General features: G+C 42.2%; 2 protein-coding genes across 6 annotated transcripts in view; one reads left to right on the top strand and one right to left on the bottom strand.

Annotated features, from left to right (window-relative positions):
* BRCC3 (BRCA1/BRCA2-containing complex subunit 3) overlaps positions 1-13,810 on the bottom strand; it is a 49,134-nt gene extending 35,324 nt beyond the window's left edge. Inside the window, exons 1-5 of one of the 2 annotated variants that reach the window (XM_050775486.1) lie at positions 13,581-13,810; positions 12,889-12,905; positions 11,763-11,817; positions 7,903-8,022; positions 6,515-6,602 (exon numbers count right to left, since the gene is read on the bottom strand). In XM_050775486.1, the coding sequence (XP_050631443.1) occupies positions 6,515-6,602; positions 7,903-8,022; positions 11,763-11,817; positions 12,889-12,905; positions 13,581-13,703 (403 nt within the window). In that variant the 5' untranslated portion in view covers positions 13,704-13,810. Of the gene's footprint in view, positions 1-6,514; positions 6,603-7,902; positions 8,023-11,762; positions 11,821-12,888; positions 12,906-13,580 lie in introns of both variants that reach the window. The other variant, XM_050775485.1, reaches the window with a different exon arrangement.
* The window catches only part of CMC4 (C-X9-C motif containing 4), a 540,756-nt gene that overhangs the window by 517,102 nt on the left and 8,305 nt on the right, over positions 1-15,349 (top strand). The window contains exon 2 of one of the 4 annotated variants that reach the window (XM_050775529.1): positions 14,157-14,267. The gene's annotated coding sequence lies outside the window, so the exon portion shown is untranslated. Of the gene's footprint in view, positions 1-13,874; positions 14,538-15,349 lie in introns of those variants that run through there. The other 3 variants (XM_050775526.1, XM_050775527.1, XM_050775528.1) reach the window with 3 other exon arrangements.

Here is a 15,349-nt window from a genome sequence, read left to right as displayed (position 1 = left end):
GGAGGGAAGGGAGAGAGGGAGGAGTGGAGGAAGGAAGGGAGGGCAGGCGGGCAGGTGGGGTTCTCTACAAGATTGGGTACACAATGCGGACATCCCATGCATGTTGCTGGGAAAAGTCACTCCAGACACTGTTTTCTCTCGGACATGCCTTCTGACCAGATATGGCCTCCTTAAAGGATGCAGATGCCATTGTGACCAGCATGAAGTTTCCCAGTGGGGCAGCTGTTAGCTTGGACATCAGCCAGCACTAGACAGACAGCTGTGACCACAGATGGGAGGTTCATGATTCCCAAGGTGTGTTGTGGATGAATAATCAGAATCCCTTGGGCATGACCACGCAGGGTACGTCCTATCCCTCTGCTCCCAGACCCAGGCTGGCCGCTACCAAAACTCATATTGACAGCACTTCAGACATTTTGTCTGAAGAACCCTTAAATGGAAAGAACCTCCTGAAATTACCAAAGAGCAGTTCCTCAGAGTCATGGCAAAGCAGTCTTGGGGGAACCAGGCAGCCATGGACCTACCCAGCAAATTGGTAAAGATCTCCGTGGTCAAGACTGAAACTCTGTAAACTGCCCCAAGGCTCAAGCCAAGACCCTGCATGAGATCCGATTGCCTGTTTCACTTCTCCCTGTTACTGAGAGAGGGAGATGGAACCTTCTGGTGACATTATCCTCACCGGAAATTAAGAAGGGAGATCAAGAAGGGAAAGCAATAGGAAACCATGTATGTTTCATTACTGGTGTAACCAAACCCTTCAGGATGTGACTTCAGACCCAGGGACAACAAGTTGGAGGTTGTTTATCTGTTTTCTGTTGAACTCCAGCCTGGTACACAAGAGATGCTCTTTTGGTCAGAGTTTCCTCTGGTTGGGTCTCTCAGGAAGAAAGTAGGTCAGGGATTAGACCACGTAAACTGACCCGCAAACCAGCGGTTTCAGCTTTTCTGTATGGCAAGTACAGCAGAGGGCTAGTTAAGCTGTTAGACTAAATGTCACAGGCATGCAGCAGGCTGCAGGTTGTACTGGGCCCCTTTGTGGGTATTTAAGAACCAGTTTTCTTGAAGAATCTGTGATTTTGTGCACTGTGATATTACACAGCACCATTCCTAAGAAATATGATGAAATAACCATATGTAGTATTAAAAACCCATTTTATTATTCTTGCCTGAAATAGACATTCTCTTTTAATGTCTCTTTAATGTCCCCAAGGGGACATGGAAACATTTCAGAAATAGGCCTTCTCATTTCCTTTTAGGAGCTACGTGGTGAAAATGTTTAAGAGACAAGGTCTTGCTTTGTCGTTCAGGCTGGCTCATGGTGGTGCAATCACAGCTCACTGCCACCTCCAACTCCTGAGCTCAAGGGTTCCTCCCACCTTAGCCTCCTGAGTAGGTGGAAATACATGCATGCATTACTACACCTGGCTAATTAAAACAAAAAATTTAAGTGACAGAGGCTCACCATCTTGCCCAGGATGGACTTGAACTCCCAGGCTGAAGCAATCCTCCCAGCTCAACCTCCCAAAGTGCTGCAATTATAGGCATGAGCCACCACACCTGGCCTATCCTACTTTAAAAAAACTTTTTAGGGCCTGGCGTGGTGGTTCACACCTGTAATCCCAGCACTTTGGAAGGCTGAGGCGGGTGGATCACAAGGTCAAGAGATCAAGACCATCCTAGCTAACAAGGTGAAACCCCATCTCTACTAAAAATGCAAAAAATTAGCCAGGTGTGGTGGCGAGTGCCTGTAGTCCCAGCTACTCGGGAGGCTGAGGCAGGAGAACGGTGTGAACCCGGGAGGTGGAGCTTGTAGTGAGCCGAGATCGCGCCACTGCATTCCAGCCTGGGCAGCAGAGCGAGACTCCATCTCAAAACAAAAACAAAAACAAAAAAACAACTTCCTGTTTTCTCTATTAAAGTGGGAAGCAATGTTAGATAACATTGCTGAACGTGAAAGCAGAAATGGGGAATTCGGAGGTTTGAAATGCAGAAAGTAGGAGCATACTGATCAGAGACATCATGGAACATGCACAGCTTCCCAATTGTGGAATTGGCTTTGCAGATATTATTACCAATTGGCATGGGCAAGTCCTCAGTATCTGTTCAACAAATGGACAAGCTGAGAAGAGGCTTGTTATCACCTCTTCCCATTTGACTCACATTTGTTAATTCTGCCTCATCAGCGGCATGAAAATGTTAGTGTGAGGCAGAGAAATCACACATGTCCTGATGGGAGACGCTGAGAAAGGCCTAGCACCACATGCCAAAAGTGTGTAACCTATCCTAGTCATAAGCAAACAGCAGACATGGAGCAATAGTCCATCTCCTAAAATGTCTATGTCATGAAAGAGGAAAACAAGTCTAAGGAGCTGGTCCAGAGGAAAGGAGACTAAAGTGACATGAAGGCTAAATGTCATGCATGATCTGAGATTGGATCCTGGATCGGAAAGAAAAAAACTGCCATAAAGGACAATATTGAGTTAACTGGCAAAATGTGAATAAGCTCTGTGTAGTCTGCACAATAAGATTGTATTTATTAAATGTGCTTATTTTGACAATTGCACTGTGGTTATGGAAATAAATAACCTTAATCTTGAGAAATACACAATCAAGTATTTAAAGGTAAAGGAGCATCATGTCTGCAACTCACTCTCAAATAGCACGTGTGCACATGTGCATGTGTGTATGCTGGAGAGGGAGGGAGAATATAATCAAGCAAATGCGACCAAAGGTTAACAACTGTTGCATCTAGTTCTTCATACTATTCTTGAAATTTTTCTGTAAGACTAAAATTCTTTTAATATGAAATTTTAAAGTCTTTGTATGTGTGCTTGTCCTACCTTACCCTTGCTTTTGTTCATTCTCCCCTCCGCTGCCAACCTCAACCCAAGGCCAACTCACTTTATGTTCTTTTGAAGGAATGAATACATTCTGAAAGTGGATTATCAAGTTCTTCTATTTCAACTAGTTTCCCTTCCTTACATGTAAAACTTTATCCTGTGTACATGAGTGTTGCTATGGTAAGGCACATAATTCAGTCTCATTAGTTTCCTTAGCTACTGTGCCTTTTGTTATAGAATGAATAACCTATCTTCTCTCACTTACCCTTTAGCTTATGATGGCAGGTCTTTATTTTCCCCATATGGCTTAACCTAGCTTGTTAGTTTCTCTTCAAGTCTTTAGGTTTGCAGCTTGTCTTTAATAAAAGACAATCTTATTCTTTTTTCCTAATCCCAAGGCTTTATTTTTATAGGTGCTTCCCCTGTTAATACTTACAAGCACTAATGTTCTATATGGACGACATCTCATTTCTTCTTTATCATGTTACTCATTGTTTTCCCCTCAACAAAATCATTAAGGTCTAGGACAGCAGGAGCCATGACCTTATTATTCCATACAAGTATCCAGTAAATTTCCTGAAGAATCGTTTTATGGAATGATCCCTTTAAATTATGTTCAAAGCAGTGTTACCTAGCCCACTGGAACTTAACCTAATTGCACTAATTACCTTATCATAAAAAGCACTGAAATGGTCACATCACTCTCCCTCGCCAACTAAAATTATACCTTTCTTTTAACAGAAAAAAAGATTTCACTCTTTCTCAGTTGCCATTCTTTACCACAGCTTGGAATTCTTTTCCTGTTAAAGGTAGTTAAAGTTTTTATTCATTGCTCACTTTTTCTGAGGTTTGCAATACAGTGGCTCTGTTAGACTCAATTCTTTTTATTCCCATTTGTTTACTTTCTTAAATATTAGTTTTAATTGACAAATCATAATTGCATACATTTATAAGGTACTACTTCTTAAAAGGCTGTTTGGAGATGAGTGTGAATGCCAGCTCAGTTGGGCAATTTTTTTTCTTTAGTTGTACCCATAGTTTCATTACTGTACTTTTTTTTTTTGAGACAGAATCTCGCTCTGTCGCCCAGGCTGGAGTGCAGTTGTACAATCTCAGCTCACTGCAACCTCCATCTCCCAGGTTCAAGTGAATTCTCCTGCCTTAGCCTCCCCAGTAACTTAGATTACAAGCACCTGCCACCATGCCTGGCTAATTTTTACATTTTTAATAGAAATAGGGTTTCACCTTGTTGGCCAGGCTGGTCTCCAACTTCTGACCTCAAGTGATCTTCCTACCTCATCCTGCCAAAGTGCTGGGATTACAGGCATGAACCACTATGCCCAGCCTGTAAATATTTTTGAGATCTCAGGTGAGAGACCTGATGTGTCCTCATTGTTAATCCTTTGAATATTGTCTGCCCTTCAATATAGATATTTCATACACTCTCTCCATGTCCTTGAGAGTTTTACAAATAAATGTTTTGGCATCTTTCTTTTCTTGTTCATTTTATAGGTGAACAGCTACCATGGTAAGTGTTGGACAAGGTGTCATATACATGATTTCATACACTGCTCCTAACAACTCTGAGACTATGTTCTTTTCTGACAGAGAGGAAACTAGAGAGGCACAGACAAGTTAAAATATTTTCTCAACTGGTAAGTGACTGAAACAAGATGCTAACACAGACCTAGTCCCCAACTAAATCAAAGCTGGTATTCCCAACCCTCATGCTGTGGTAACTCTCTAAATTTTCTATACACATAGCCTTTATTGCATATTCTAATACTTGTTCAGGTAGGATCTCTACACTCTGGACTCCAAATCTATTTTGTCTTAAATTATGGAGCACATGGCTCCTTAATCATTTCATAATTTAGAGTTGATTTTTTTCAGTTACGTTCTGCAATATCCTTTTTTTTTTTCCTAACTGCTATAAAGATTGAAATGTTCCCACTACTGCTGCATTACAAACACCTACCTGGGTTCTTGTTTAATGGCTCAGATCTTCTCCCCTGAGAGAATTCAATTGTTCTCTGAACTCTGAAACTTTCTGGGTGCTCTGCTTCAGATACTTATAAGGTTTTTTTCCTTAAATTCGTAGGGAATTTCTTTTTACCACCAAATTTTATGTATTTATTTCCCACTGTAACTTATTACTATAGTGAAAATAATTGTTCAGTAATATATGTGTCAAACTTTTCTTCATTAGTGGTTGGTACTTCATTCTTTCTGGCTGATGGCACTACCATGGGAAAAATTTTAGGCCAATCTGATTTCAGTGTTGACAGTGACAGGAAAACAAATCAGACACTGAATTTTTTCAGTGACATTAAGGCTTTACAGGAACATATTAATAGCTATAAAAACAACTTTATTGGGACATCAGTGAGCCAATTAAAGAATCTGAATAACGTCTGTAATTTAAATAATAGTATTATATGAATGTTAATTTCCCAGTTTTTATAAATGTACCATGGTTATGTAAGAGAATTTCTTTGTGTTTAGGAAATTCATAGTGCAGAGTAGGGGTAAAAGGTACCATGTCTGCAACTTAGTCTAATACTTCAGGAATATACATATATGTATATACATATATGTAAAAGAGAATGATACAGCAAATGTTGCAAAATGTTAAAATTTGGCAATTCTGGGAGAAGGTAGATCTGTCATCTCCCTTATTCTAAATCAGTATTTAACTGGGGGTGTTCAACAATATCCCCACCTAACACCTACTCCCAGAGGTTGTCACAGTAGGTCTGAGTTACGGTCTAGGAAAGATTAATTTGGGGCAGGTACATTTTATAAAAGCTTTCTCAGGTGATTCTGAGAAACATCCTCACCCACCCAAGACTGAGAATTAATACTGTATTTCTTAGGACCACTCATGTTTCATTAAAGTCTGGGACTGTACCACTGATGATTTTTTGCCATTCGTATCACAGCATAAACGAATTTAGAACTTGCTATCAAGTCAAACCCATATGACTAGTACTAGCACAGTGGGAAGAGCAGGCTGGGCAGTCAGACCTGGGTTCTAACCTCAGCTCTGCCACTTAATTCATGTGAGTCTTTGTTTACCTTTCTGTACAATGGGGGTAAGATCTCTAACTCACAGGTTGCCACAAGGATTGGAGAAGAAAACATTTGTAAACCATTAGCACATAGTTAAGTGCTCGTGAATATTAGTTCACTCTCCCCAAGTTACTTTTCTCCTTTCTGGAGAGGAAGATACGGACAAAAAAAAAAATCATGATTCTCAAAAAGGGGTAAAGGTAGAGAGAAAGCAATTTAGTTACATTACACCGATTAGAAGGGTAAAGATGTATATTGAGAGCTCCAATGGACTATACGTAAACAGCAACTGTAAAAATCAATTTTGCAAATTTTGCCCTTTAAGTCTGCAGAATGGGAGTATCCTGGACAGTAATGATATTCAGCAATCAGCAATTTTCAGTTAACAGTTTAATTTTTTTATATCAACTGACAGACTTATTAAAAACAATCAATATGACATAAATAATTACTTTTAATACATAACAAAATAAATCAAAATAGTGACGTCTGCTTAAGGACAGTCGAATTTTGGTTTAAAATAACCATACCCTATGTAATGGAGAAGGAAACATGATATTAATTTCTGAGAACAATAAACATTGCAACCCCATGATACTCACCAACATGTGAAGGCCAAACAGTTATATGAGGATGGGAATGATACCAGCCCACAACTCTCATGGGGCGGCCTGTCAGTTCAGCCAACCTGTGTGTCTGTCAAGGTACTTTCAAAATGTGGGAACAAAATTTTCTAATGCCTATAAGGGCTCAGAAAGCACCCTGAAGTTTAAAATAAGCTTATTGCAATTTAATGGCAACAAAAGAATGAAATAAGGTTAATGCTGAGTTTCCCATAACGCCCATTTAAAGCCAAAATTTTTTAAACTAGAAACCATATGGTTTCCAATGCCGTATATAGTTACATCCTCAAGTTTCATTTAGCTGATGTTTGATCACTCGAATCATTACCAATGTGCTATCTGAAAAGCTTTTCTAAATCGTCAGAAGTTGTCACTTTCAAGACTGCTGCTGTTATCCTGTAAAATGCTGATTAGTTTTCCTGCAAATTATTTATATTAAAATAATCCTTTTTATACATATTTCTAAGATATATTTTCAAGTTTTCAAATGACAAGAGAAACTACTTAACTTCTCTTAGCCCATTTCTTCAGCTGCAGACTGAGGCAGGGGAATAATGTTTCAGAGCAGTGAAGAGTAAATGCAATAATCCACACACGGTGTTTAGCGTAGTGCCTGGCAAACACCTAGTAAGTGCTTAACAAATAGTAATTGCAGCTGAAGTTTGCAGGGCAGAGGACCACAGAGGAGAGCTGCAGAGACAGCCTGCATATCCGCACTTGAGGGTCCCACTTGAGCATTCAGCAGATCACTGAAGCGGAAGGATGTGAGGAAACTACCAGAACTTCTGACGGCATTCCTCAAGAAAACAAAAGCGGGATGGGGATCAGCTTCATATACACTCACGAGGCGCCAGTCAGGGCACTCAGTAACATACTGAAACAAATCACAGGAAACAAATGCCCCATTTGATCATTTTGGGGTTATATTTAACATGAAACATTGCATTCAGTTCCTAGCATTGCATTTTTTGAAAGGAAGTCACAAAGGAGAATCTCTCAAGAGGATAGAGACCAAGGTAGCAAATGGCCTAGAAATTAAATGATACTAGGAAAACTGGAAGGAGGGGCAGGGAGGAATGGAGAGAAGACTAGGGAGGAAGATGGAGGGGACTCCACACAGAGTTCATTGTCACAGTGATGGACCCTGACATCTTTTGGCACTTAGGAGCAGGAATGTCAGAAAATTTCTAATTCTTCCAATAAAACCCACTCAAAAGAAGAAAGAGAAATTCTAATAACCAAACAATTGGATCTAAGGGAAGAAAATTTGTGAAACCACCTAAAGTAGGATGATTGCAGCAAGCAAGCAGCAATGTGGCCCAGGAACCCCAGAGCACATAAAAGCTTCTATCGACCAGTAAGGATATCTCTGCCTCTGTTGAAGCTGCAGACAGCTGCTCTGGAGAAATTTCTACTCGGTCCTTCCTCTTATCAGAACGTCGTAAGATGATGACAGAATGAATGTGAACAATTCTGACGGCATCAACCTAAAGGAAAATCCACAGAAATGGTTACTTATGGCTCTCTCCAATAACACATCCCCCTTCAACTATAGGATTTCATTTTATTATAATATCAGATAAAATATTCCATTTTAGAAAACTGACACTTTTCTCATGAATGAAATGTTTCAAATAAAAGACACCCAACCTCAATATACACATTTCAGACACAAAAATTTAAAATATATATGCTAATATTTAGATCAAGGAAGGACTTTTGGAATGATCAACCAGTAATTATTTGACTTACAACTATGTACAAAACACTGTGTCACACAAAGGAATATAAATCAGGGTGCTGACAAAGGGTTCAATGTGCTAACAACATGGTTGAGTGGCAAGTTGTCATTCATGAAAGTCCACTAAGATAATGTAGTAAGTCAATGCCATAGGAGCTGATATGGCTGGGCTCTATGTCCCCACCCAAATTTCACCTCAAATTGTAAACCCCACATATCACAGAAGACACCTGGTGAAAGGTGATTGGACTGTAGGGTTAGATTTCCCTCACACTGTTCTCATAATAGTGTGAGAGTGAGTTCTCAGGAGATCTGATGGTTTAAAAGTGTGGCACTTCCCCCCTTTACTCTCTCTCTCTCTCTCCTACCACCATGTAAGATGTGCCTTGCTTCTCCTTCACCTTCCGCCATGATTATAAGTTTCTTGAAGCGTCCCCAGCCATGTGGAACTGTGAATCAATTAAACCTCTTTTCTTTATAAATTCCCAGTCTCAGGGAGTTTTTGTTTGTTTGTTTGTTTTTTGACACAGTCTCACTCTGTTGCCCAGGCCGGAGTGCAGCAGTGCAATCTCAGCTCACTGGAACATCTGCCTCCTGGGTTCAAGCGATTCTCCCACCTCAGCCTCCCCAGCAGCTGGGATTACAGGCACATGCCACCACGCCTGGCTTTTTGTATTTTTTGGTAGCCAAATTGGCTAGGCTGGTCTCAAACACCTGACTTCAGGCCCGCCTCGACCTCAGGACCTTACAAGCATAACCCACCGCACCCGGCCTCAGAGAGTTCTTTATAGTGTGATAACAGACTAATACAGGAGCTCAGAGGAAAGAACTCACTTACATTAGAAAAGTAATCTTTTACATAAGCAGGATATGAATCTAAAAAAGAAAAAAATCTTCACAGAAAAGGCAGACAAGTGTATCTATTCCTTGATTACTGTGGGAAGTGGGGGGAACACATTTCTACAGGTGCCAAATGGAAGTAGTAAAGTGTGAATGAGGTGTCTGGGAGACAACTTGGCCAACTGATTTAGACACAGAGCTTGAGGTGAAATGGCAGATGGCAAGGCTAAGAAAGTTGGAGTGAGAATGTACAAGACCTGAAATGCCAAGCCATAATTTGCAGGATGAACTCAAAGGAAAAAAATTATTTCAGATAAACTGTAGATGAAGTAACAATGAAGTACTGGGCTAAGCAGATGGCAGAGATGGAAGAAACAGATTTGAGACCCATTAAAAAGAATGAATCTACAACATTTGGTAGCTTATGGACCATGGGTGATGGTAGACAGGAAACGGTCAAAGATGATTCTAAAGTTTCAAGGTTGAAACTAGGTAGAAGATGTGAGGCAGATCTAAGTTTAGAAAGGGTCAGGAAGGAAAGAAGAGCTTGTTTTCAGATGAGATAATCTGGGATGAGAGATATACAATATGGCAATTTTTAGCAGGCAAGTGGGATTATAGCTTAGACTCAAACAGAATCAATGCAGAAATCAATAAAGCGTTTATGAGTGGACAAAAAAGGTGTGGAGTCAGGGAGCGGAGGTCTTGGCCTGAATCAAGGGGAGTGGCCACATTTAGTGTGGGGAAGAACAAGAAGGGCCAGGGAAGAAGACAAAGAAGGCAAAACCAGAACAATGAAATGGTACAAGAGTTTCAGGGGAAAGAGTGGGCTTAACATTATCAGATGTTGAAGGGACAAGGGTGAAATCTGAGAGGAGGCCTTTGAAATCAGCTATAGATTTTCACTGTGCAACAGGTCTGATTTCAGATGTGCAGCAAGTATGAAATACACATGGACTTCAAAGACAACACAAAAGAGAAAAAAGGAATATAAAATATCTCAACATTTCTTAATATTCACTACATATTAAAATAATAATCCTTCACATACTTAGGTTAAATAAAATACACCCTTCAAATTAATTTCATTTATTCCTTTTTACTGTGATTACTAAAAAATTTAAAATTATGCATATGGCTCACATTCAAGGCTCACATTATATTTCTTTTTTTTTGTGGTTTATTTTTGTTTTGCTTTTCAACTAAATACTCCACTTAAAAAGATGATCACACTGGATTTTTTTTTAAAGTTTTTACCGCTAATAAGACACATTTTATATATTAGTACATAGAAAGGCTACAAATAAAAGGATAAAAAATACACTATGCAATACTAAAAAGGCAGCTTAACTAATAAAGTTTAATATCTAATTTAGACAGTAAAAACTGACATAAAACTCAAGACGAGGGCATGAAATCTTGAATAATAAAATTACATTATTAAGATTTGGAATGTATCATAGTAACTGATGCCTAGGGTGAATTGTTTCTTTCTCTCTTTCTTACTTTAGTCAGAGATTTCAGTGCCTAAGAGGAATGAGTAATATTTAATGCATAGACAGAGGAGGAAGAGAAGTCCACAAATGATTGTGGGAAGGGGGAAACAGGAATAAAAGGAATACAGCAAAACCAACAGAAACCCATGAAAGTTCAGAGATTCAAGGAGAAAGACTAAGATAAGCACCAGGAAATAATCCACCGAAGGTAGAATTAGAAACCAAACCTCAGTGGGTTTGACTGGGGAAGGTGAAGGAGTAGTAATTGTAGCCCATTCTTTTAAGAAGTCTGGCTATTAAAGGAAGGATATAAGAGTAGTGACTACAGGAAGATACAGGATTAAGAAGTAGCTTTCCTTTCTGAAAACGAGAGTAATTTAAGCATATTTTTATCCTAAAAGAACCAGGTGACAGGGAAAAGACCCAGAAAAGAGACAGAACATTGATAAACAGGGTCTCTGAAGAAGCTGCAGCTTTGGATAGGAAGAGGACTTATTTCTTTGATATGCGAAGAGATGCAAAGTGATTAAGGTGAAGTTTGTATAAGTAGATGAAGCTGTGGCCTGATAACCTGGTGGGAGGAGGGGGAAATAATTCATTTTTATTGTATTTTACAAAAGCATCAGTCTGTGACAGATTGGGGAAAACAATAACCAGTCCTATACCACGATTAAGTGAGAAGCATTACGCTAGACCATCAAGGCTAGAGCATGCCAAAAAAGGTGGTGTAGGAGTGCAGACAAGAAAAAAGTCAAGGTAGACTAAGAACTATGATGCTATGGTTAGTTTGCCTGTTTAAGAAGAGAGGGTTGCATGAGTAGATGTTGGAATTCGGGATAAAGAGGTAATAGTGATGTGAACCACATGCCAAAGTCTCAAGGAAAGTGGAAGAAGGGCCAGAAAACAGGCAGTGACAGCAAGGAGAGCAGCAAGAGGGTGGTACTGACAGTGATTATTAATCTTGATCAAGTAGAGACAATTTGCTACAAAGAACAGAAAATTAGGTCCCATTCCTAGTGAGCAGATTCTGATTTTACTAGAAAGAATATCTCATCCAGCCAGAAACCACATACTCTGGCTGAGATCACTGGATTACAGAAATCCTTCCCCAACTGCAAGTTTCCATCATGCAAAATTTTAGCACACATACCTTTTCAGCAACTGTGCGCATTTCAGTTCCAGTATATGCAAATTTGGAGTCACTCCTACTGGGAATAAATTAGAAAAAAAAAAAAAAGGAAGTGGGGTTTGGAATATAAAAAGGAATTAAAGCAAAAAACAGGATTAACTGTTTTCGCAATGAAATCTTAGCAGAGACCAAAGAAGAGGAGGGAAACTGAATTGAGACTAGAGCTGCACTCTATATCTGTTAGAAGCAATCTGGGACACATGCACAAGTGGCTGAGTATATAAAGTTATCATAGACAAAGCTAAATTCCTGGAATCCTGGGAATTAAGGAGGTGGGCTTGAGAAGTACACTATGTTATGATGTGAAGTTTAAATTAAAACGTTACCAAAAGGTTTCACCACGTCAAGCATTGAAGCTACTGGGGATCTCTGAGATCACTGAGGTCCATCAGGAGGAAAGGCAATGTAACTGTCAATTTACGTGAAGGAATGGATCAACAGGGGGAAATGCCTCTAAACGTATATGCTCTCTGTCACAAAGAAAATTCCTGATATCTCACTGGCATTTAACGGGAGACAGAACATGAAATACACTGAGCAAGGCCAGGCGAGGTGGCTCACGCCTGTAATCCCAGCACTTTGGGAGGTCGAGGTGGGCAGATTGCTTGAGCCCAGGAGTTCGAGGCCAGCCTGGTCAACATGGTGAAACCCCGTCTGTAAAAAAAAAAAAAAAAAAAAAAAAAAAAAAAAAGCCGGGTGTGGTGGCGGGCACCTGTAATCTCAGCTATTCTAGAGGCTGAGGCATGAGAATCGCCTGAACCTGGGAGGCAGAGGTTGCAGTGAGCCGAGATCACGCCATTGCACTCCAGCCTGGGCGACAGAGCGAGACCCTGTCTCATCCCTAAAACCCAACAATTATGATAATGCTTATTAAGATGTTTATCCCATATCTCAACTCAATAGGAGGTAAGGCAGAAACCAAAGTTCAAGGTTGGGGTGGAACTCAAATTGCATCGAGAGAGCCCCGGAGCGATAATGGTAATTAATTTAAGACACGATCCGGACACAATACTGTCAAAGTCGCCACAATTTTGAGTTAACAATGACTTAGAGATTATAAGATATGAGTAAACAGATACGGTCTTACCTTGGATCATCGTTCAACTAGAGTGGGAAAAAGCAGAAAACATTATTGATCACATTACGTTTGTTTGACGTATATATATGCAGATTATATGACAATTAGGTCATGTGTTCATGCACACGGTATGAAAGACTGGAGAATTACTTTAGACCCGTAAACAGCTAAACTGTATTTCCTCATCCTCTTTGGCCCCTCCTCAACACAATGCAGCGGAAACTTTTGCTTCCTTCAAGCCCCGCACCTTCTGTTAGGCTCTTCGATACCCTTCAAATGCTTTGGTTGTTATCTCTGCTCCCTAGACGGAAGACTAGGCGAGGCAAGGGGCTCTAACCGTGGTCAGCTGCTGCATCGTAATACCCGGACGTCCTTAATATACTCCAGTGTCTTTCTGACTTGCCTTGCAGTTTTGGTCAACGGGGCGAAAAGCGCAGATCTAAAGAGAAGCCCCAGGCTACAGGAGAAAGGGCAAGGCTCCCGGGGCCTGTACATACCGCCGGGGACTCGCAGGAGACTAAACAAGTGTCAGGCGGCCAGAAGAAACGGGGATCCCCGCGACAGAGCTATGTAAAGGGTGTCCAAGGATCTAAATCGAGTATGCCTGTGGCCTCCGCAGCCCTGGCAGCTGCTGGCACCCACCGCTGGGACACACTGGGACTGCTTAGCAGGGTTCCGGACAGGCTAACAGAGCTACTCACCTCCCCTATGCACAGCCCCATCACTTCCTCCTTCTCTGTGCTCAGAGCGTGGTTGAGACAAACGAGGAAAGCGTCAGACTCGAGATGAACCGCCTGCACCGCCTGCACCACCTGCACCGCCATCTTGGCCCGACCCTTCTCACGTCCGCCTCGGGCCCACTTAGTCCTGACCAACCGGGTGCTGCGGCGCAGCCTCCCCAGCGCCCCGCGCTCTGCGCTCCGCCCAGGCCTGGCCTTCGGCGCGCGGGTTCCTCGGGGGCGGGGCTTAGGGAGCGGGCGGGGCTGTGGGGGCGGGGCTGTGGGGGCGAGGAGGGGGTAGCGGGCGCGAGGCTGGCGCGCGGGGGCGGGCCTTGGCGCGCGGGGGCGGGGCCCGCCCAGCAGCACCTGGGAAACGCCCGCGGGGTTTGGGGCAGGCGTGGCCGTCGGGGCGGAGGGCGGTGGCCGGCCGCGGTCCGGGCGTCAGGCCGGGCGGCGGGGGCGGCAGGGAGGCGGCGCTCTGGGGCCGCAGGCGGACGTACTCTGTGAGCCGCGCCCGGGCGCCTGGGCAGGCGCCTCCCGAGTACCGGCGCCCATTTTGCCCGCCCGCTAAGGAGACCCGTGCGCGGCCTACACGCTTGGGGGACAGCCCTTTAAGACGACATCTCCGCGAACGCCGGCCTCTTGAGCCAGGGGGACGCTCTTTTGAAAGTCAGTCCCAAAACAGTTAAGGTTTTATTTTATTTTGTTTTATTTCCAAGTCACAGCCCCCGAATCTCGTACAACTCTCCCTGGACCACTTCCGGTTGCCGGCCCGCGCCTCATAACTTCGGTTCGAGTGACCTCGGCCCGGGATGCCCCTCGGCTCACCCCGGGCTCACGTCGCGATCCTGGCTTGAGTGGCCCAGGGTGGGAGACCTGGAAGTTTTAGCCTAGCTGTTCTCAAGGCGGATTAATTAGCCCAAGAAACATTATATTCATGTGAGTAACCTTTTGCAGAAACAGTGTTATACTGTATCTGAAAAAGTATCACTCTTAAGCTTGGCTGCTGCTACTTTCTACAAAGGCTTTTAGGTAGCTATTTGTTGGATACAGGGAAGGGGAAATGGAGAACTTCAGTTTTTATTCAAGTTCGGATGTATCACATTAGGTATCCAGAATGCAAGTTTCCTCGGGTCTCCTTGTCTCGATGATATCAGACAGTGAAAATATATGTAAAAGTAATTTTATTTCGAGGTTTGTCAAACGTGCCAAGGATAAAAGTACAGATCTTCCAACTCACAAGTCTAGGAATCACACGTGGATTTTGGAAGCGATTCTAAATCAAAGCACAATATATGCCGTGCCGCCTCCACAGCCCGTCCGTGTTCGTGTCTTTGATTTGGTTTTCTACTTTGTGTAGTTTTGAAGCCAGGCAGGTATGGCAGTACTGGAAAGGGAACATTCCCAAGGTGCTACTTCAAGTGTTGATGCTTTGCTCTTTTCTCCCAAGTCAGTTCCAACCCAAGTCTCCCCACACATAGGGTCCCCATCCAGTGCAACGATCTGTAATGTGCACGCCAGCAGCCTCCGTTTTTACCTAACGATCTGTAAGGATCACGTGGCACATCTTTCTATAATTAATTTGATCATGATGAAGGTTGGAAAATTTTCGTGTGCAGTTACATTGGACCTGTCTAAATTTTCTCTTGTTTCAATTTTATATCATATGTTATTTTCAGTTACTGTTTGTGGCTAGTATGCCCCGTCCTGATGGAGCAGGAACGGCTGTTCTTATTATTATGATATTAATA

The sequence above is a fragment of the Macaca thibetana genome, chromosome X (genome assembly GCF_024542745.1).
Source record: "Macaca thibetana thibetana isolate TM-01 chromosome X, ASM2454274v1, whole genome shotgun sequence".
Taxonomy (NCBI): domain Eukaryota; kingdom Metazoa; phylum Chordata; class Mammalia; order Primates; family Cercopithecidae; genus Macaca; species Macaca thibetana.
Note: the sequence above shows the minus strand (reverse complement) of the source record. Positions and strands in the feature narration are given on the sequence as shown.